At 43.8% G+C, this 23,040-nt stretch overlaps 1 protein-coding gene across 2 annotated transcripts in view; it reads left to right on the top strand.

The window, feature by feature from the left end:
- Positions 1-22,386, top strand: part of spns2 (SPNS lysolipid transporter 2, sphingosine-1-phosphate) — a 59,225-nt gene extending 36,839 nt beyond the window's left edge. Inside the window, exons 4-13 of one of the 2 annotated variants that reach the window (XM_076750724.1) lie at positions 15-166; positions 2,433-2,499; positions 5,240-5,382; positions 6,155-6,307; positions 6,595-6,784; positions 9,065-9,130; positions 9,629-9,727; positions 13,057-13,220; positions 16,034-16,080; positions 20,666-22,386. In XM_076750724.1, coding sequence (XP_076606839.1) covers positions 15-166; positions 2,433-2,499; positions 5,240-5,382; positions 6,155-6,307; positions 6,595-6,784; positions 9,065-9,130; positions 9,629-9,727; positions 13,057-13,220; positions 16,034-16,076 — 1,077 coding nt within the window. In that variant the 3' untranslated portion in view covers positions 16,077-16,080; positions 20,666-22,386. The remainder of the gene's footprint in view (positions 1-14; positions 167-2,432; positions 2,500-5,239; positions 5,383-6,154; positions 6,308-6,594; positions 6,785-9,064; positions 9,131-9,628; positions 9,728-13,056; positions 13,221-16,033; positions 16,081-20,665) is intronic. The other variant, XM_076750723.1, reaches the window with a different exon arrangement.
- Positions 22,387-23,040: the final 654 nt, after the last annotated feature.

Genomic DNA, 23,040 nt, shown 5'->3' with positions numbered 1-23,040 from the left:
GTCTCTCTCTGCAGTACTACTGGCTGTTCGTGCTCTCCAGGGGACTGGTGGGCATCGGAGAGTCCAGCTACTCCTCCATCTCTCCCACCATCATAGGAGACTTGTTCACTAATAACAGCCGTACCATGATGCTCTCTGTCTTCTACCTGGCCATCCCTCTGGGAAGGTAAGAGCCAGACAGATCCTGTATTGTTGAAACAGACACAGGGACACAAGGTATATGATCTGATCAATTTTGGGTGTTAAATGTGATATTGGTAATGATTTCATCTAATCCAGCTGGGTCTTCACATGTTCAGTCCAAAAGTGCAAAGCAATCAGGAGTATTAGCATGGATAATTGAAATCATCCTGACATAGAGAAAGTCAGACTCACTCCTATCTGGCTTTTGGTTTTTGTCAGAAGCAGCCACACAAAGGGCTCAGCCTCTCTGCACAACTTACAATTGGCTGCACGAAGCTTAAAGGAGGGTGGGAGGCTTTTTGGAAATGTGGCGCGGGTTTGTGGGAGTAGGAGGTATTATTAAGATCCAATCTCCAGCCTTTTCAGTTCATTCAATCAGAAAAAGGGCCACAGAGACAAAACAAACAAAGCCAAGTAATAAAAGATGAATGTGCCGGTGGATGCGCCACAGGAGCCACTTGAGGTTTATCGTTATGTACAGTGCTTAACAGCATGTGCCTGAGCTGCCGCATGCTGCGCTGCTTTCCAGCTCCTGCATGCAGAGTCACACACAAGGAAATGCTAATTTGCTGCAGTCTCTCCAACACTATAAACATACATGTGCAGCATGCCATGTACATTTGTTGTTGCAGAGCAAACCACAGCGATGAATGGTGATATAGCTCGTTTAGTTTCCTAATCATATGAGTTTTTAATGGCAGATTGGAGACAGTTGGACAAATGAGGAAAGGAAAGCCTGAGCTGAAGTGTTATGAGCTTCCAAAATGTTTGGGTCACAGTAAACTGCCCAGCAACACAGACAATAGAAGGTAAAAGAGTGGGCCTCAGAAAAGAGCAGTCAAACATCCTATCTAGCCTCCCACTTGTTTGTCTTTTCTGAGGTTGTTATGACCGTTTCCAGGAAATGACCTCAGGAATTAGACCGGATTCACAGGAAATGGATTCCCCTGCCCTCCTTTTTCCCCCCATAATTTTTAAACTTGGCCCCACAGACAGGTTTCTGTGCGACGCTGGCGTTTGATGTGAGCGCATTTTTCATGCTGGAGTTTTATTGTTGGTGTTGAACTTTCCAAACACTCTCTGGGTGGACTCTGATAAGATTAGCTGTTAGTCACTCACTGGAAATATCATATGCTGTCTGAGCCTGTTTATACTGCACTGTTATTTTGGGAGAACTAATCATGGAAGCACAACCATGGACTGTTTCCCCCTTTGCTCTGAGTGCATAAGTGCATAAGTGTGTGTGTGTGTGTGTGTGTGTGTGTGTGTGGGTGTGGGTGTGTGTGTGGGTGTGTGTGTGTGTGTGTGTGTGTGTGTGTGTGTGTGTGTGTGTGTGTGTAAAACCAGCTAAACATGTTTTGGCCCTTTTGCAGTGAATGCTGATAAGAACCTTCTGTACAAGTCGATGGCTGCATTTGATCGTCAATCTTTTGCTCTATTCCAAAGGAAATCAGCTCTTAACCACACTCTCTCACAAACAGGAGCAAAGAACTCCATTCAGGAAGTCTGATTGACTCCTACTGACTAATTCTAGAGAAGGATGCAGGGATAGCTAATCGTTGCAGCTCTGGTTCAGGTCATGGTGATCACTTACAAATATCAACAAAGTTAATCAGCTCTTTATTTACTAGAGCATGTCTGTGTTCAAGATAATGCTCACATACTTAAGTATCAGCCACTCATACCTTTGCAATTTGAATCCTCTGTTCTTTAAATGCTGATGTTATCTAGCAGCAGAGGCTTATCGCAGCATAGGGGCCACTTCATCTGATCTGATACGATCCAGCAACATCTTCCTCAAAGCGTTTCACTGTTATTTCCCTTTGTGACACAAAAACACCCTTAAAGCCAAACAAAAGGGTTACGATGAAATTTGATTACACTGTGACAACACACAGCCCTCAGCCAGTCAACTATGTTAGTACTGCGATCTGTTAGCTCATGGGCGGTCACTTTGCACCTGTATTTTGTGGCATGTACAAATCACACGTCCACAAATAGACCAACTTGCCATGTTGCTACCAGTGCTTTGATCAGTTACGCTGTCATGAGCTCTCCATGTCAACTATCCAAACACTTTAATCACACTACAAACAGCATGTGTGCAGTGTAGGCGTAAGCTTAAGCAATGAACATGACAGACTCAGCTAACTCAGGACACTGACTCATATACTTAATATATAACTTGCAAGTTCAGAGTAATATATGTGATGTTTTGTGATGCTAATATGCATCTTTTCTCTCTGCAGCGGGTTGGGTTACATCCTAGGCTCCAGTGCCAAGGTGGCTGCAGGAGACTGGCACTGGGCACTGAGGGTAAGGGTATCATCATCAACATCCTCTAACAAAAACATGCACACAAAGACAGATGAAGAGCCCCTCCTGCAGGGCTGGATGGGAAGGTCTGTGATGGATCTGGGGTCAGAGGGGTCAGTGGTGGCAGAACCACTGGGGACAGGCATGGCTGAACAGGCGGTCCAGGCCCTGACATTGCAGGGAAGTGACAGAGCAGGGAGAGCTAAAGGCTGGACAACTCTCACACACGTCCACATCAGTGGCAGCTCAGCCTTCAGCCTCCTGCAGAACCACATCTAAAAATGTTTCTAAAAGTTTTACCATCAAACTCACTCAGCATCTTCTAACATTTTGTGTGTGGTTCAATGAAAGTGGGTTTCTATTAAAGATCAAGGCCGATGTTAGATTTCTCAGTCGCTGTAAACACATTTATCTTTCATTACACTTAACCCACAGAGGTGATCTCCAGTGAAACAGGATCAGTGTCGGCCTCAGTGAACCAACAAGGTGTCAGTGCATCCCCAGCTTGTGTATGATGCCTTTTTCAGTGAAGGAGCTCAATGAAACATAGCTGAAGGTTTTATCGTAGGAGGAGGAGGAGGTACATTTTGGCACAGCAGGAGGCAACACTAAATGCATGATACAGGTCCTTTTAGGAGTGTTAGTTGTGTGGTGGATTGTGTTTATTAAACAAGGGAGAACAGTGGAAAGTGCATGGGGGGGGGGGGGGGGGGGGGCTGACAACATCCAAGCCCTGATAAGCTTTTGACATGAAGATGGTGTACATCGAAAACAAAAATCACCTCTTTGCAGGGCAGTGGTAGAGAGGACAACAGGGTTTCAGTTTGGCCTGGCACACATTTCTTACTATGCGCTCTCAAGATGCCCTAAATGTGCTCCAATAGCATTAAGCTGGATCTCTTTTAATTAAAGGCTAATTTCAAATTCATCTGTAGAAACTGGCTGAGATGTTCTGCCTTAAAAATCCTTACTGGACTGTTTCTTTTGCAGTAGCACACATACTGTGTACTTTTGAGCAGACACAGGTATTAAATCAGGAGCATAAATCACTGTTGTCACAGCTCTTTTTTAATGGGACTCCACCGAGTACTTGAGACAAAACATTCAGAAGTGAATAGCTCTATAAGGCATACCAGCAGTAATGGAGAGGACCAATGAAAGGTCTAACAGGACACCACAGGAGCCGCTGACTTCAGGGTCTGCTTTTAAAATCCTTGAAACAAATGATGACCTGCCTCCTCTTACAAGCCGCCTGACATTTAAAGGAAGACATTAAACATTCTCTCACATGTGGTGATGGAAGAGATTCCTGGACATGACAGCTCGCGGGGTTTGAGGAAACAGGATGTCCTTTTTTTCACGGCTTGGTGGAGCATTAAAAAAAAACACAAAGAGCAGGGCAGTTTGTTCCACGGTAGCCACAATGACATTCCAATAAAACAATCTCAGAGCCAATTAATCACCGGTGTGGCATGCAGAGGAAAACAAATACCAAGACATGAAACAGGTTCTGTGCAGCAGTATCCTGCTTTAAGGAAAAAACAGTGCAGCGCTTCCGTTTGTTTTTGCCCAGCGTGTTCCAGCTACCTCCCCTGTTTAGCAAAAATGTGGGTGATAAGAAGGAACAGGGGGACGCATAGAAATGACGAGTGAGGGGGGGCAGTAGCTAATTTGTTTGATTGCCAGCATTGCCATACAGGAAATGTGTAATGGACCCTGTGGGAGTCAAGGTCAAAGGTCACAGATTGGCGGTGTCTCGTAGAATGAGAATAACTCTAAAGGGACTTGAGTGCAAAAAAAAAAGCTCATATTTATTTTCTTGAAATGAGCTGTGTGTGCTCCATTAAGCTGCCTCTCCCTAAAGGCACATTATATGATTCTGATGCAAATGTGGATCCGGTTAAGATGCTCCACTCGAGCAGAAGAAGGCTGGAGAGACGACACAATATAGGAAAGGAAATTATCAGGGTTGGTGTAATCCTCACACCTTTGAGACCGTAACCACCGTGCTGAGCTGCATTATCAGCCACATTATGAGCTACATCAGACTCAGAATTACTCCCTCAATGAAAAACTCGAGGACACACTCGCACACACATATACATGCCTGCACACACACGCTTCACAGTACCACAGTGCTTATGCATATAAATGGGCTGCAAAATATAATATGATGAATTTCCCCTGACAGATGAAATTGGTTTTGCTTTTGTGAGCAATTTGTATTACTTGAACAAATCCTCTCCCACACATCCCATCCTGCCTTTTGTCTTTGTTTCCCCCACACAGACACACACATGCACAAACATGCTACCTCATAACCCATAAAAGATGAAGTGAACGTTATAGCAGATGGCCACTTTTGAGATGTTCATTGAGGTGTTCACCTTGGTGCAGAGCTCACAAAGCAGCTCTCAAAGCCAAAAAGCTCTTTTAGAGTCTTGTATGCTTATGCGCATAGGCAAGCCCACACACACACACAAATTAATACACACACACACACACACACACACACAGTGCCGATAGAGTAAGCACAGGGAATGTTCTCAGCTCCAGAGGGCTTGTATAGGATGTCAGGCGTATCAGCAAACACAGTGGCCGTCCATTCAGATTGTAAACACTCTGTTCTTTGTCCTACATCTCGTGTTTGCCCCCCTCCAAACCACACCCACTCTGAACATCATGTCAGTGTGATGTGTCGACACGGTCTGAGGTCTCACAAGTCCTTCTTGTCCCATAGGTGTCCCCAGTTTTAGGCATCACCGCAGGAACTCTGATCCTGGTCTTTGTGCCTGAGCCAAAGAGAGGCAGCGCTGACCAGATGGGAGGACGCATCAAGAGCCGCACTTCCTGGTTCTGTGACATGAAAGCGCTCGCCAAGAAGTAAGGAGATCGACCTGTTTTCTTGTTCAGTGATGAGCATAGGGCCCAAAATCACTAAGCAGATCACTAAGAGCCAAGTCTGCTAACAATTTAGCTTACACTTGCGGAGTGCAAGGCGAGAAGTATTATATATTAGATCTTTTTATAGTAGCCATTAGAGGCATGGAAACGTCAACACAAGACACAGTCAACCACTATCATTCACACACCACCACTCTGCAGTGCTGCTGAACTGTGAAAGGAGCTTTGCATCTGTGACACTGAGGCCCTTGTTATTATATGAACTGCGGGATACATTTCTTTAGAAAATGCTATAAACTCTACATAGTTACTGTAACAGTTTATGCCGGTTTATGGGAACTATTTTAGGAGAGCAACCACATATCCATCCCCTTCATCCTCTGCGACATTTAGCTGCACACAGTCTCCCACATTCACCACCAATGGAAACACAAAAAGAGTTAAATAGTGTTATTTTTGTCCCCGACATAAAACTGTCAGCCTTAACTGCATATCGTTTCAATCACCGTTTAGCACCAGTGCTGCTTTAAAAATATGATTTTCTCACCTTTGAGATAATGCTAATGTTGTCTGACCAGAGTGACCTGACTCACGTTGTTTTCCTTTATTATCTGTTTGAGAGAGATAACAGGAGCAATTGAGATGTTTGAGGTTGCGTGACAGAAAGTAGTAGCTTGTTTATTTTGTCCTTTCGTAAGCCAAGATAATCACCTGTTTGATTTTGTTTGTGCGTGTGTTTCTTTGTGGCTAGTCGGAGCTATGTGTTCTCCTCCCTGGCATCGGCGGCGGTGTCTTTTGCCACAGGTGCGTTTGGTATGTGGATTCCTCTGTATCTGGCCAGAGCCCAGGTGGTGCAGAAGACTGTGGAGGCCTGTACAAAAGAGATCTGCAGTAGCACAGACAGGTGAGAGGCTAATGACTCAGCACTGGCTTCATCTGAAACCTTGTAAAAGCGAAAGATATTATCATCTTTTGTGTGTCACGTGTAAAGAGCTGAACGAACTGGATTTAGGTGGATTTACATCATTATATAGCTTGTAGCTGTAGCTTTATTTATTTTGGATGTATTTCGGTGTTGCATCATTTATAATAACTCATTTCTAAATAGCCTAGCTTCACCTGTGTGGTTACATGGACTGAAAAGGTTCATGATACCAATTTGTAATAATTGGTATTTCCTCCTCTGTCTAGCCTGATCTTCGGGGCAATCACCTGTGTGACTGGTCTATTAGGCGTGGTCATCGGGGCAGCCACCACACGCCTGTGCCGCCAGAAGACGGAGCGAGCCGACCCACTTGTGTGCGCCGTCAGCATGCTGGGCTCGGCCATCTTCATCTGCCTCATCTTTGTGGTGGCCAAGAAGAGCATCGTAGGAGCTTATGTGAGAGTCATTTCCTGTAACTCCTTTGTATACGTTGTGTCTGCAGGAGAGGAAGTTTATTCAAACAGTGGAGATAGTGTGAGGTCCATTTTTGCTTTCCTACTTCCAAGAATCAACAGGTGCTCATAGAAACATGTTTCTCTGACAAAGAGCGACATTAGTATGTTAATTATGGATTAGCCTGAGGGGCTGAGAATCAAAAGGGAAAGTCTGGTAACTAATCTAACAAGAGAAGGCTAAGTAAAAGCTCATCAGGTGGGGTTAATGTTTGAATCAGGAATAAAGCTGTAAGATGATACCTTGCCTGAGGCCAGGTCCCTGCCAGAGGCAGTGAGTGGGTGTTGCTCCTCACAGTGAATAGCCTTAATTGCAGGTTAGACTGAGATGGCCTCAGGAGCTGATGCATGTAGCTGAGGCTCATACCTCATTTGGACAAAAGTCAGAGTCTCAAGCAAATAGTCAGAGAGCTTGTGCGTCTAATTGCCTTGTGAAGCAGGAAAGGGTGCAACTTAACCACTGCCTTGAAACAATGCACTGTGGGCTGTTGGACTCACCAAGCACAAATTTCTCACTCTTATCAGAGACAAAGGAATAGGAACTGACTCTCAGCAAGTTGGACGGTAATAATGCGGGAAAGCTGGGAAAGATGGAAAATATTTCCTATGCGTGTAAGAGAACATAACAAACAGGTTTCCGTATCCTAAATATGTGACTTTGACTGACCTTGGCATGTCTGGCCTCTGACTTTATCAACTGCTGCATCAGTGCGGGACTTTTTACAGTATATGTGAGGTGTGTTTAAGTTATCTTGTTTGCATGCACTCGATATTAATGACTGGACAGTGGCCACTTTTATAAAGCAGAAATGATAAAAAAAAAGAATGAAAAAATCAAATAACAGCCTTATGAATTAAGTGGTCCATGCTTCATTTACTGTAGTTTTCCAACACCTGAAGCAAAGCAGTTTGCGAAAATGATAAATAATCACTCATATAAGCGGTGATTTGGATTGAATGAGTTGAACTTTATATTAAGTCCCATTAGGTCAAAGGCACACATTTATTAGGTGTTTGACAGAGACGTGACTCAGCCAATTAGACCTGAGGTGCAGCAGTAATCCATATTAATTACAAATCTGTCCAACTCAATTTTAGCGCTGATGCACTCAAGTGACACCAGATTTCTATCTTTGTGCTTCTCACAAAGGTAATGACACTCTCAAATGTTTTATATCTAATCATGGAAGAATCTTTCTGGGTGCATGACTACATAAAACAGTAATACTTGTTTAACCATTTCAGCTTCACGTGTGTGACTTCAGCTCTCCTCAGACTGCTCTACTGTACGATATTAAATCATCGTACAGTACAGCAGCAGTTGTAAGTGATCAGCTCAGGTTTCATGGCCAAGAACTGACAGATGTGTCACATTATAAGGCGTGAAGTGGCTGTAACGTGGCTCGGCTGACCCCTCGCAGCTGTTGTCTCGTCAACACATAGCTAATCTGAGGAAAGGCTCGGCTTCTGTCCTCTAAGAGGCAACATGTCGGTCACGGTGTCTGGTTCGCAGCTCTCAGAGCAGACTTGTCTACATCTCTGTTGTCAGACTCCTTCTGTAGTTCTCTGTACTGGCACCCTGGCAGAAGGGTTATTCCCCAGCAGGAAACACACATCAACCGGCCGTGTTAAAACGTGCCAGACGAAACCAGCCAATACAGATACAAGAGATTCCACTGCAACCAAATCCCTCTGGGTCTGTTTTTAAGAAAGTGGCCAAATAGCAGCACGAGCTGCTACCAGCCAGTGTACATACAGAAGCCTTCATGTACTTTCAGCACGCTGTACGTCAAGCCCACTATGTGATTAAAAGTTTACATTTTCTGTTCCACCCATTCAGCAGCAGGACATAAATTCAAATCTCGCAGCTGGATCTAAACTTAGGAAGTGTTCAAATGTTTCCACACTGAATATACGGCTTTGACAAGAATAAACAACCCTTATCATCCCGTGCTGTTTTTCAGCTCGTAGGCTAAATGCTCGGCTCAATGGGACCAAAATGAAGGCCTGCACCTCCACGTATAATTGGGCCACAGCATAATAACATGTTTTTAAACCGCAGCAACCAAAGCACTTTTATTCAGCAGTGGATTCCCACACATGGTAGAAATATCTGCATCCTCCTCCTTTGGCTTCATGTCTGGTTACCAGTCTTTTGTGCAGTGGAAATTGGCTGATCTTAATTAGCACCAGTAAATGGACGTTGTTTTTCTTCTTCATTTAGGTTTGCATCTTTATAGGAGAGACGCTGCTTTTCCTGAATTGGGCCATTACAGCAGACATTTTAATGGTAAGTACAAAGAGCCTATACTTATCCACTGGTTCACTGGGAAATTCCTGCAACAAGCTATACCAAATAACAGTCATCCAATTAGACACAGTCTTGAGTTGTGAAATGTGAGTGGACTCTGCCCTTGTTGGCTACAGTTTGGGTGGGACTGATAATTGCTATCTCCACCAACAATGACTCATATGCTGCTCATTGAACAAATGCAGGGGAGCCCTTTACTCTGATGTATATTTCAGTTTCTAAAGGTGAAAAGGGTAGGTTCAGTGAGCCAGTAAAGGAGGTGTACTAACTAGCTCCTTAATTTCTAATTACAATGGTGGCTGTGTGGCTATGGAGAGTCAGAAACAGGCCTTCTTGGGGTGTTCTGACTCAGTGAGGTGGTGAAGACTGCAAGAGTTGTTGTAACACTGCTGAGTGAATCTTTCTGCCTCTGTCTCTTCATTATCTTCCGTGTTCTCATGTATTTTTCACCCCCTGTTTCTCTCTATCTCTGTGCAGTTTGTCGTTATCCCCACACGGAGAGCAACAGCAGTCGCCTTTCAGAGCTTCACCTCTCATCTCCTGGGTGATGCAGGAAGTCCGTACCTGATAGGCCTGGTAAGACTCTCCCAGAAGCAGTTCTGTATGGCGATGACGGCGTGAGGGGTAATATATTTAAGATTTACCCCAGACTGTAACTCGCAGCTGGAACGCACAGCTTCAGCATGTCTGTGAGTGCCACATTCATACACGCGATGTATTCAGATACCAGCTCAGCCCTTGCTTTAAGTGGGCCAGTGCAAAGTGAGGTACAAGAGGCACTTTTAGCACACGTCTCAGGAGGGCTGGTGAACAGAGTCGGGATTTCACCAGTGCTCTTCAGGCTGTCAGTGGCGTTTTCTAGTAAATCTCATGGTTCCCAGGAGGGGCCGGTGTTACTGTATTTGATTGGTCAGGAGATGAGAGAGTGGTTCTTACTGGGACGCTAGGCCTCTCAAGGTCACATTCACTCCTGCAACCCCCAACGGCCCCCACCACCCAAACTACATGCATGCACCCAACGAATAGCATCCAAGAGGCCAGAATACAAGTGCTGCTCGTTATTCAATGGAGTGTGAAACAGGATCCACCTCAGACTGTCAAGCAGCATTCTTTTCATTCCAAATAGAGAATGAACATTTCTGAAGTTAAATAGTAACTCCATAGGTAGACATTCTATGGTGCTCACTTGAGCATACAGGAAGGGAAAATGGGCTCTTTCGCAAGTAGAACACACAGAAACTGCTGCTGGAATGCCACAGCCATAATGAATATCGCAATCTACACATGTTTAACTTTTACTATCAGTATATATGATGTACTTTGGTGCTGGGTACAGAATAGGCCGCCTTAGTGTTTACGTTGCATTTCATTGTCGTGCCTCTGGCTCACAGCCTAGGTCATGTTAACAAAGGGAGAGTGGAAGTCTTTGATTAGTGAATCAAACTGATCCTCGAGATCCTCTGTCGAGGCCTGACAGGCTGGCGACAGATGCAAGCTGTCTGCCGAGCTGCATTGAAAGTGTCCTATTTTCTTTCTCCTCCTTAAATAAAAATGTTTAACTCTTGTCAAGACCAGATAAAAGGAGCCGTAAGTTATCTCCAAGTGCGACAAGCCCTTCAAAAGGCCAAACAAAAGTGGCATTAAAAAAATCTAAATTCCAGGAAATAGAATCTGGCTCAAAGACTGGAGCTGTATTGTTTCTGCAGATCAAATAAAACCCAGTGTCATATCATATTGCACAAACTTTCTTTTGACACATTTAGAGATACAGTGCTTTGAACTACTGTGTGAGTCACTGTGGATCACTTTAATTCTAGTGATTCTAGAGGATCAGAAAAATCAGTTATTGACAGCAATTTTCATAACTGATTAAGCGTCATTTAAGTCATTTATCAAACAAAAATGAGAAACACTCACTGGTTTCAGTGATTTGCTGCTTAATAGAGCTGCTTCATATCATTGTTAATTAAATATCTGCGAGTGTTGGACCGTGTAAGACAAAACAAGCAATGTAAAGATGTCACCTCGGCTCTCAGAGTTCTAAAGTTCAACCTTACGTTCCAACCTGACAGCATGGTATGTGGAAAATGGAGACTATCTAATACAACTGCTCTAGTAATATTCCAACAAGCTCCGCATGTGAGAATAAAGCAGCTCCTCCACACACACACTCACAGACACACACACACACACGCACACACAGCCAGCCAGCCAGAGTTACCCAGACATGGCCCCACAGTTTGCCAGTCATCCAGGTTCTCCATCCAGCCTCTGGGTCACGACTCTCCTCTGAGTGACATACTGAATGTCCGGGGGTTTCTCACTCCTCCACAAACCCCCGACCGACGAGGCCGGGAATGCTCCAAGTGCGTCACCATTCACTGCCTCGGTTCCAGGGCTGAGGTTTAGCACGCGAGTGTGATGAACTTGTCGTGACGCACGCTGAGCACGGGCAGAGATACAGTCACCCATGCAGACTGGCACAAATCCTGTGTATGAGCAAAGTAGAGAATCTCAAGAAAAACAGACTGGAGGTTATTGCTAAGCAACCACAGGAGAAAGTGAGCAAGCGAGTCAGTCCTTTTGGTTCACAATTGGGTTTTGACATGTGCACCAAACAGGCCTGTAGACGGTGTACTCAATTCTACAAACCAATGTGGTGTTCCCAGTGCGCATAGTTGCCTTTTGTGGGAATGCCTGGTGCAAAAACGCCACACAACTGCCACTTCCTGTTATGTAAAAAAAGTGCATTTAGTGCATCTGAAATCCTCTTGAGCCAAGATCTCCCCCATCAGCACGTAGACCAGGGCAGTTGTCACATCAGAATCCCCTGAGAAACACATAATGGACTTCTCCTATACTGTTTGAGTAGGACACGGCCGAAGGCAGAGTGGGTGGCAAGGGAACGCCAGCAACAATCTCTCAGCAATCTCCCAAGAAATGCCTTCTAGCTCGATAATTAGACATGCAGCAAGCAGTTTGTATTTTTAGCTAAGTTGTACTGTGCAAGTTGCAGGCAATTTACTGTACCTAGCCCTGCGCTGGCCACACACACAGCTGCTGGACATACATCAGATTCAGTCTCGCAGGTGTAGCTGATTTATTTTCTTCCACCATCCTATCTCTTCCTGAGATCACTCCTCGTGATGCAGACCTGCACTCTCGCCCCTTGCACATATGAACACATACTGCACACACACGGTCACTCCCTCCAACATCTGCCTGTCAGCAGTTCTCCAGCTTTACGCGTTGAGAACCTCGTTCTGCTGACGCTAACATATAATCAATGTGCCTCTGCCAGGGTGACCTATGGCCGCTCAGACTCTCACTCACATACAGACGAGAAGCCCCTTCTTGTTCCTGCTGTGCATACATCCACGCAATCTGCTAAAAGCTACCACTAGCAGCCTCCTCTCCATCACGATTGTCAGTGCGGTGATCTATGTGCATTTGAGAGCTGCCTTATGAGTGACACTGGCAGGCAGGAATGGTCACTTCACACCCACCGTTTTCCAGCTGTTGTTTTCTTCAGCGCCACGCATGACAGACTGAATGCCAGTATTACTCAAGCCTTTGACAGCAATATGAGCTATTAGCTGTGAAATCCTGCCTCGCTTAAAACAAAAACAGAGCGCTCTTACAGTTTTACAGGCATCAGTTTTATCTGTTGCTATGATGAAACATGCAGAACTCACTCTGGTAAAGTCGTCAGTGTGAGTGTGTGCACAGCACAGCGTCATGTAGTGTGTCACGGCATGACAAGATATTTTAAGAACTTATGCTGGATGATTAGTTTGAATAAAATTTCCCTTCTCTTTTGTTTGTGTGTGTGTGTGTGTGGTGGTTTTGGTGACGGTGGGTGTGTGTTTGTCATTGTCTATTTGTGCTGGTGTGCCTGGGTGCAGATCTCCGACGCCCTTCAGCAGAGCTATGCTACGTCAGCGCTATGGCGGTTCCTCAGTCTGGGCTATGCCCTCATGCTCTGTCCCTTCATCATCGTCCTTGGGGGCATGTTTTTCCTGGCCACTGCGCTGTTTTTCCTGGATGACAGGGAGAAGGCCGAGAAACAGTAAGTGACTCAGACATTGTTTGAATAACTCATCATTATTTCATTTATTATTTAGTCATTTATTCTTTAAATATTTAATACTCGCTTGAGACGTCCTCCACTGACTCCAAATCCAAAATCCAAACACACCACCTCAGTGTGAGAGTACCATACAGAAACAAAAAAGTTGAGACAGGTCTGGACAATGCTGTGCTCTTTAACCCTGGTGCTGGGGTTTGATGTGTGTCAGGGACAAGCTGCTCAGAGATGCCAACAATGGTGCCAACCCTGCAAGACACAGAAAGGCCCTCGAGCCAATAGAAAGTCCCAGTCAGCTAAAAGTGCTCCAGAGCTGAGACAAGCTGTTCTAGCCATCAATTTGTTAAAGTGTGCTTACTTAGACTTTTACCAGCTACCGCCCTCTTATTCGTGCATTCATATTTTCCTCTTTCAAACACCAAAGACGTGAACCCAAAGGACACGGTGGTTGGTCATGGCCTTAAAAGGCTAAAACAAACACCCTCATCCTCCTTAAGATGGTGAGACATGACTTCTTGTTTCTTTCTTACTATTTTTTCCGACTTTTTATCACATTGACTTACTCCCCTGGTGCCAGCGCTCTCAGAAATGACTTCCTTCCTGTTGAAGATGAGGGACATTTTTAGACAGGATGGCAGTCTGATGTCTGACGTCTGTCTGCAGTTGCCTTGTCTTCACCCTGTGGAGTTAGCTGTTGGTCTTTCCCACGCCAAAACCTTTCATTAAGAGAGATGTGAGAGATTTTAGTAGACCATAACCACAATAAACCTATTTGGAATCATGTAGAGGACAACTTAAAATTTGCAAAAGAAATGTGGAAACTGTCAACTTCACGTTTCAGTGGATTTACTGCATTTTATAATCCTGGGGTCAGACTGCCATCCAAGCTGTAAATAGTTCCTCTGTGTAATGTTAATATGCAGTTTTAAAGGGGTCTTTGCAAAGGCACCACTAAACCGTGCTGTGGCTTGTGTTGGGCCTGATCCAGGAAAAAAAGGGAAGAAATGCAGAACAATGACTAAAAGACAAGTCACACTGTTGCCGTCGTGCCAGAAATAAATTGTGTGGTCCAATATGTGGTTCAAGCTATCTGACCGCATTATTGCACAGTATGGGCTGATGGCACATGTTCATTCAAACTGTATCTAACCACAACCCCTTGACTTTAACACTACACGCTGTGACGCAAAGCTAAGAGAGCAACAGATGGAGTTAAAAAAGCCGCAGATATGAAACACAGACTCTTGGAGGTATTTGAAGTGTGAGGAAACATGATCCGTCACATAGATGTACTAATATTATATACTACTGCATTTCAAAGCTAATACAGTATCTAAGCTTTTTCACCGCTTTCTGATAAGTCACCCTTTGTAAAAGGTTTATATGTTTTAACTGGCGTCTTCTTTAAGCTTTAATTAATCATGTACTGATGCTGCATATATCAGTTGTAAACCATTAATCAGAACAGCTTTTGCCTGATTGTAGAAGAATATGTTGGCGAGAGACTTTAATGAGGTTGAGTCCTTATACCATAAATAGAGGCTCAAGAGTTTGTCTCAAAAAACAAACAAATGAGTCTGCAGTTGTAAATGTTAGTTAGTCATCAATACATTGTGATAAGCATCAGGTAATCACAACATGGTAATAAACAAGTCTGCATTTCTAAATGTCATTAAGTCATTAAACTATGGTCATAAACATCAACTCTGCTTAGAAAGAGGTACCGAGCTTTTTCCTGAACTATACTGACATGTATGATATTTGATGTCATTACACTGAGAATACACTTTGGTCCTTGTTTCATTTATCAAATACATTGTTCTCCTACTTTTTCGTGAACACGTTTTTGTCTCTACAAAGACCGCCCCTGTCTGAAGAGTTCAACTCGTCCATGTTCACGTCCACCTTTGCTTGTATGTCTCAGCCACAGTGGTTAATCATACACCAGCTTACCAGATTACATCCAGCTATATGTATACAGCAAACATACCACTGCACACCTCACATAGTTCACTTCAGGCCTCTACAGAAGTGTACAGATGTGTGCTAAACATCCCAATGAGAAAAAACCTCAAACTTAAACAGCAGCTCTTATGTAACAAGCTGCAAACAGCACCCCAGGGACCAAGAAAGATGACAGCATCCACGACTTTGTACAACTAGGGTTGTTTCATGACTGAGATATTTATAGATTCCATTCACGCTATAAAGCCCCCAATTTATAAATTCCCCCTGACTTTACGGAGCGCTTCGCTGCTGTTTTTTTCCTCCTTTGAGTGTGTCCTCAGATACACAGCGCTATTTATAAAAGGCGCAGAGCTGAACGAGTTACTCACTGGAGCGCGCCTTTCTATTTCCAGCCTAAGAGAGTGCTTTATTATTTCTAGGTTGTTAGCTTTTTTTGGCGGCAGGGTTGCCATTTATAGCTCAGGTTCTGTGTGTGCCCCCCCCCCCCCCACACACACACACACACACACACACACATTCACTCAGTCCACATGTACACTGTGTTAGGTGTGAGAGCAGAACTGTCTCGTCTGCCATGTCAGTGCGCCTTGACGGTACGGATTCAGTGTGCATCAAGGCAGGCTGAGCACTGCGGGCCAGAGGATCAGAGAAGCAGATCGTCATGATTGAAAGAGCAAGCCAGACAGTTAGTGTGTGATGAGTGAAACTGGGAAACACTGGTGGAGATCATTTGGAAAAAGAGAATAATAAATGTTGAATGTGGAGAGGAGATCTGTCTGAGAGCTTTTGTGCATCCTTAGTTTCTAAAACTGTTCCTCTCTCCTCAGGTTGAGCCAGCTGACACGACCACCCTCCTCAGTCAAGGTATGACCAGGTAAATTGCTTTTACTCCTAAAGACGCTTTTACACTTTAGTGTTTTTCACATCAGCAGTTCTACAAGCAGTTTAAGTGGTCGATAACAGAGAGACGGTCTTGGAACATTAACATTTATAGGGCTCTCTTCTCATTCCCTGGCAAGCATTACGTGGAGCTCCTTTCATTAGGAGGTGCAGAGATCTGAAAACAAGTTTTTTCAGGACTTAAAAGACACTTTGACCTGAGGCTGTCCAGAACTTTATGATAGTGTAAAGCCTGAAGGTGATACACAAAGATGATACACACATGATTGATCTATGATCCGTTTCCTGTCTCATTGTACTCAGAGAGTGTCCAGACATTCCTGGAGTGGTGGTTATTTGACAAACTATACAGTATCTTATCAAGATCAAAGCTGCCTTCCTGCCTTTATCAGACTCATACTCAGTGTAAAAACCCCTCTAATTATTAACTGACCAAAGAAAAGACACAATAATTGGCAGCATGCCAAAACTCTGCACCGTAGGACAATGGGGAGCTACTGTAGTTGCCAGTAAAGAATAACAACATTAAACTCTAATCTCACTGATTAGAAGGACAAAGAATGTGTTGCCAGTTATTCGTAAAGGTTATCATGTTTAGCCAGAAGGTCAAGGTTTTACCCCTTCCTAGTCATCTCTTTGTAACCTTGTCTAGGTTTGCTTGCTGCCGTACACAAAGTGCCAAATAAAATAGGTCATGAATGTGTGTACTGGTGGGTTTATGGTCACTACCTCCCAATAATGCTCCGTGACTGTCTTTAGTGTGAGATGAGAAGGTCAGAAAAAGAGATATGACTGGATGACAAACAAAACATTTTGAAGTGACTGTCCTATAAAAATGCAAATCACTTTATTTCTTCGTTTTTAAGGAGTAAAAAATGTTAACAAAGGTTAGATCAAACCTTCACTGACAAGTGCTCTCATTAATTTTCATGTTAAAATCACACCAACCTGTGAAACTCAGGGAATGGAGGTGTGTAGGATTTCTCACAGAATGGTTAGAGTTCAGTTCAGGTGACAGTGTCATCTGCCAGTTGCAGCTCTCTGCAATATTTGAAGGCAACAGTCGATTTGGTGGGAAAAGAAGTGCAGGTAGAAGACATCCTGTCTTCCCATTAGCCTCACAAACACTTGCTGACTATTTCCCCAAGCCTTCATCTATTTTTAAAGATTTATTTTTACCTTCCAGACAACCACTAGTTTCCATTCATTTTATTTTAGAATAAAAAAAATGACTTTCTGGGGCATCCTGGTGGTCTATCCATCTATCTATCATAAGTCAGTTATGACCACTATAAAAATGGTCCTCCTCTGTGCCTTCAAGGGGACTTTGACTCGTTGGCTGATGAATAGCATTGCATTCAAGGTTCAAGGTCCAGCTTTATTGTCTTGTTTTGAAATGCTGTATCATATTACAATGTGGAATTGGCTGATTAAATGTAGAACAACAGGAAAGATAAAAACTTACACTGTAAGTAAGAATTCAGAATGTCGATGATAGTTAATCATATGTTCCTGTGAATTCTGCCCCAGAAGATGAACGATAAGCAAACAGGGATGTCGTGAAGAGGATCATGTGAATTTCGTTTTTTCTTGGGTTGTTATTAGATAATCTGCAGTCAGCCAAATTTCAAATCTGCAATGTCAGAGAGAGCCAAAATCTTGCTGCATCCACACGTGACAGAGTCTAAAAAAAAAAGAGTAATAGTATGATGGATTACCCATCACAAGCAACTTAGAAAGCTGTGCAAGCTGATTTGCATTGTGCACTGATGAATGGGAGGTAATGGCTGTCTAGAAGGCAGGAAATCAATCTAAGAAGCTGTGGAATGCTTTGGAAAATAGTCTGCAAAAATATCATGTGCACACATTTTGTAGTTAATGGGCTCCAATATGCAAAACTACCAGGTTGCTCTTTTACTGGACGTCCTGCAGTGTCATTACCATTGGCAGGCCGACATTAGCATGCACAGCTAATGACAGGTGACAGGAACGGCTCCCACATGGCTGCCACACATATCAGGTTTCAGTGGCAGTTTATGCTCTCAACCTGAGGGTTTCATCAGATCTCTGTCACACACAGCAGCTAAAGCATTTTCCCTCTGCTGTCAGAAGGGGCTAATTATAGAGAACAGTGATTACTGCTACACGAGGTCAGAGTTGAATGTGAATGTTGATCTCATCATTTCCATCCTAAAGTGACTGACAGTAGCGCTCCGTGATTCCTTGATTGATTTTCAACATTTGTTTTGGAGGATAATCCAATCAGTGAGGCTGTATTTCCTCCCTTAGCTCTGACTCACAGATCAATACAGTTCACAGTTCAACTGCTCTCTGATGACAAGTCACCATTCACACTCACTCTGACCAGCGTTCCCAGAGGTCCAACATGCTGAAACGTAGGGAGGTGAAAGAAGATATATGGTGCCATTGTGAGGTGCAGCGGTAGATTAAGGGGGATTTTTAGATTACAGAAAAAGAGTTTGGCTCTGACAAGGAGTGGAAGTGAAGGCGAGGAATTTAGAGGAGGAGAGAAAAGACACACGACTGCTGAATAAATGAGGATGAAGAGAAGCAGTAATCGCCTAAGCTGTTACACATCTCAAGCTATTAATCCCCAGTGATGCAATCCCAGACAGAGATCAGATACACTGAGATCCAATTAACTTCCTCTGCAGGAGGAGTCGGCCTCTGCTGACCAGATTCACCCCGCACTGCATGATAACTAGAGGACATCCCCACGCTGGGGGCTGTCAAAAGATCAGCTCTGACAGCGGAGCTTCACACTCATTTATTCAGTGACTGCAAAACTCTGATGTAGTCACAGCTGTACGAACTTCCACTGCTAAAAGTATTTATACAGCTGCAGGCACATACTTTCCTTCTTCACAACAGCTCTGAATCCTCGCTCAGCAGTGCCGACTGGGTTCATGGTGCAGTGACCGCAGACCTCACACACACACATACACACACACAGTGTACAGTTAGGCTCTAATATGAACTGTATAGATTACAATGCATCCAGAAAGGTCCTCAGCTTTCAGATCTTCCACTTTCATAAACCAGCGAATACATGAAAAGGAAGCGCTCTCTTTACAGTCATGTACGTTTGGTCTCATGTACCGGACCATTCATTGCTTTCTCTTTCTGCCATCCATCGGTTGGATCTATAGCAATGTCCAAGTTCTGTCATGATTTGCATCCTCACAGCCAAAAAACTACTACAAGTCGGTTTGATTAGAGTTTATTTGCTTGCCAGACCAATCAGACCTCCCCTTTGCTTGGGAAGCCAACAGTCTCCAGCACAGTAATAGTGAAGCTGTGAGGAGGCAGGCCAATCTTGCACATATCAAAGCATTCGCAGCTCTAATTATCTCTATGTCACGCTGGTATTAGAGTGTTTTCATTTCAAGTTTGGCTCATAAACAATTCACAGAGTTTACAGCAACATCTGACACTAATAAATGAGTAAAATGGTTCACCCCAGAGAGGATTGGATGTGCAGCGACAGGCACAAAACACATTGTTTTTGAGTATCCTGTAATCCTCCTGTTGAGGCTTTTACTCTTGTATGATTTGTGTTTGTTTTCTGGAGCACACCAGTGAGTTTGCATGTGAATGGATATTATGTCTATGTATGGACGTGTCTGTGGGTCTATGGATGTGTATATGTGTGTTTGAGAGGGCCAGACACGAGTTAGGAACATCGCTCCACGAGCTCCCTGCACTAATCCTATTGTAGCAGCAGCAGTAGCTTGTGTACTGGAGCATCCAGGGTACCGTAATGACAGACCACAACAAACAGCGGGACGCACCGCCCTCTCTCTCATCCAATCTTAAGGGATCACAAGCATAGCACCATGAACATTTAATGGTCTAATCTCCAACTGGAGTGTGGTGTTCCCCTCTGGTGCCACACTTTCCCCACATATGAGTTTTGTTTATGCATATTTCAGCATCTGGAAGAGATCTGAAAAAGGATAAACATCATAATATCACACTTGCAATAGAATATTTGCTGCATTTGTACTTTGAAAATCTGAATACTTACACTGTAATACTATACTACATCAATAGGTTAGTTCAGATAGCTTAACAGTTAAATTCTCCAAATCAGTCATGTAGTATCACTTTCCTGCAGTCTGCATTCTTGCAAAAGGTTTCTTAAAGCCTCAGAAATAGTGTTTTACATCTGCAAACCCTTTCCTTCGTTAGTGTTTGTCTATGCTTGATAACATATTTGATATGTACACTGAGGCAGAAACACACTAATATCAACATCTAATGTAAAACCTCAATCTGGAGAGGCAGCAGCTGAGTGTTACTGTGGCTTATAGCTTGCTGTTGTAGAGATTTGGGGTGGGGGTGTCTGCAGTAAACAAACTGTTATGTGTTGGTATGCTGTGTGCAGGAGAATATTTAGGTCACAGGCTGGTTGCGGTGTGTAGGCGTTATCAGGAAGGTCCCAACAGATGGCCCAGGAGCTTTCGACCTCGACATTAATTACATGAGAATGTCCTGCGGTGAGGCCAGACTCTAACCTCCTCCTCTCTCTCTTTCAGGTGACAACCAAATGAGGAGCCGTCTGAAGGAGCAACCAAACTCAGTAAGGATGACAAAATGGAGGTAAAAAAGCGAGGGCAGCGGATCCACTTCTTTAAAACCACGCCCATGTTCTTTTCACCATCATCACCGCCGCGATCATCCTCCTCTTGCTCTCGGCTCCTGCTGCTCCTCTTTTTTTTCCCGCGCTCTCGGAGGCTGCTCAGAACTGGAGCGAGGGAGCGTCTTGCCCCTCCTAGTAACGCCTCCAAATCACAGGCTGGTGTGAAGGTGCACAGCAGTGCGCTGAAGCCGGCCGGCCGACAGCTGGTGTCCTCCTCACCTCTGTCTGCGAGGATCCACTGAACCTTCCAGGGAGGAGGTGGGGTGTCCAAATCCCCCGTGACCCCTCTGACTCCTGATGCCATACTACTGAATGCTGACCATGAACCTGCCCTGTCTGTCTGCCTGTCTGTCCAAGGGTCTGTCTCTTATGCGTCTGTCTGTCTGCTGCATCGGCTGTCAATCTGCACCAAGTGCCATAGCATCATTACATTCCTTCAGACTTTGCACTGACCACCATCAACCCTCATGACGTCATCACTGACTATGTTTACATGCACACTGCAATTCAGCTATTGGCCATGAAATTAGTTTTATTAAGCTGTTTACATTTGCTAAACAGTAGAAGCAGCTCCATTGGTGTCTGTTGCTCCCATGCAAATACCCCACAATTCATTCTGCCCTGGCTTTCAGCACTTGGAGCCTGTAAACAGACTGTAAAATTGAAGTTATGTGGAGCAAGTGATGCAGCTCATTAAAATGTGCTGCAGGAATATCATTCTCAAACTGTTTATCTGTTCGAGCCTCCAGTAATGCGATTCAAATCAGATTGCTCTGCACATGTTAATCACAGTATTAACTACACGAACGTCAAACATAAATACAGTGTTTACATGATGGATGCAGTATTCTCATAATACAACAAGTTTTGCTGTGCATGTCAACATAGCCGTCAACCAAGAGCCAAAAAGTGTTACTGTCTAAAGGTCAGTGAATCAGCCTTAAGAATCAGAGCTTTCCCATCAACAGCTGTTTCTCTTGACCTCCACATGTGTTTTTATTTTTAGCTTTTAGCACTTATCAGCGTAGACAGTGCCGGAGAACATGACAGAGGCGAGAGATCTCTGCACATTATTTCACAAGGATTCTTGTGATTTGTTCTTTCTTCGTTTTTTTTTTTTTTTTTTTTGTCTGTGTGATGTTGGATTTGAAACTGGAGGTTCCTGCCTATGATTGTTTCAGAAGGATGATGATGCAATCCGGGCGATTTAAAGCAGACACTGGACGAAATGTTTTCTAATTTATAATGTACATGCTTTTCCCAAAAGTAAATGAAATGCTACTCTCTTCAATTTTAAGGAGTAACATTTGTGTTTTTGTGTACATGAGAAGCAATACGAACCTTTTTTGAGGAAACCAACCTTTATATCCACACTGCCTTATCAGTGAGCCAGGTTTCTCTTTAAAGGGGAAGCTCTCTGATGGTTGGTTTTGAATTTCTGGACACAACACCCACACAGAGACGGAGTCACTTTTAATGATGGATTCCAGTCCAGTCCAAGCTGGTCACAATAACAGGCATTGTGAAAAGAGACCTTTCCCCCTTGCAGTTGTAGATATCCCATTCCACGTTTAGAAGAAAGGACCTTTGAGAGGAGCCAGAGTGGTAGTCATCAGTTTATTACTGAGGGAAATCAAAATCCCAGACAGGAACAGGAAATTCTTTGCCCCCCAGGTTACACTGATTACAAGCTCTTATCGTTGATAACTGATAAGCAAGGAATCCCCCTTTTGAATGCAGACCAACTTGTCCTCAGACGTCACTGCAGGAGCTGATAAACAGTCCCCTTCATTACCTAAAACATAGATCAGCATAGATTTACTTTAAGAAACAGAAGTGCACAATAGACAAAAGATGGGTTTGATTCATCATCTATGCATTAACTACAGTGTTTGTAATGATGCAAATTTAATCAGCATCATCCCTCAAAGAAAAAAAGTCTGCTATCATGAATTGCTTATATATACAAAGATTTGGGCAAAAATTTTGAAGCTAACATGAATACAATTTTACCAGAACCTTGAAGCCACTGTTGGAGTCAAAGGTTTTAAAACTTGTGCATAAAGGGAAAAAAAAAGCACTTTGCAGACCTCCAAGAAAACACAGAGGGAGGAGGAAGAGGAGGAGGATGGACTGACCTTAGCAGAGGAATAAAGGAAGACGCTGAGGTGGTTCTTGTAGCATTGATGTGTGAGCATGACTCACTGGCTGTGTGTGGGGTGCTGTGTGGGCTGTGTCCTTGTTGCCAGATCATTAGCTTTAGCTTCTCTC

This window comes from Chaetodon auriga, chromosome 15, assembly GCF_051107435.1.
Source record: "Chaetodon auriga isolate fChaAug3 chromosome 15, fChaAug3.hap1, whole genome shotgun sequence".
NCBI classification, from domain to species: domain Eukaryota; kingdom Metazoa; phylum Chordata; class Actinopteri; order Chaetodontiformes; family Chaetodontidae; genus Chaetodon; species Chaetodon auriga.
Note: the sequence above shows the minus strand (reverse complement) of the source record. Positions and strands in the feature narration are given on the sequence as shown.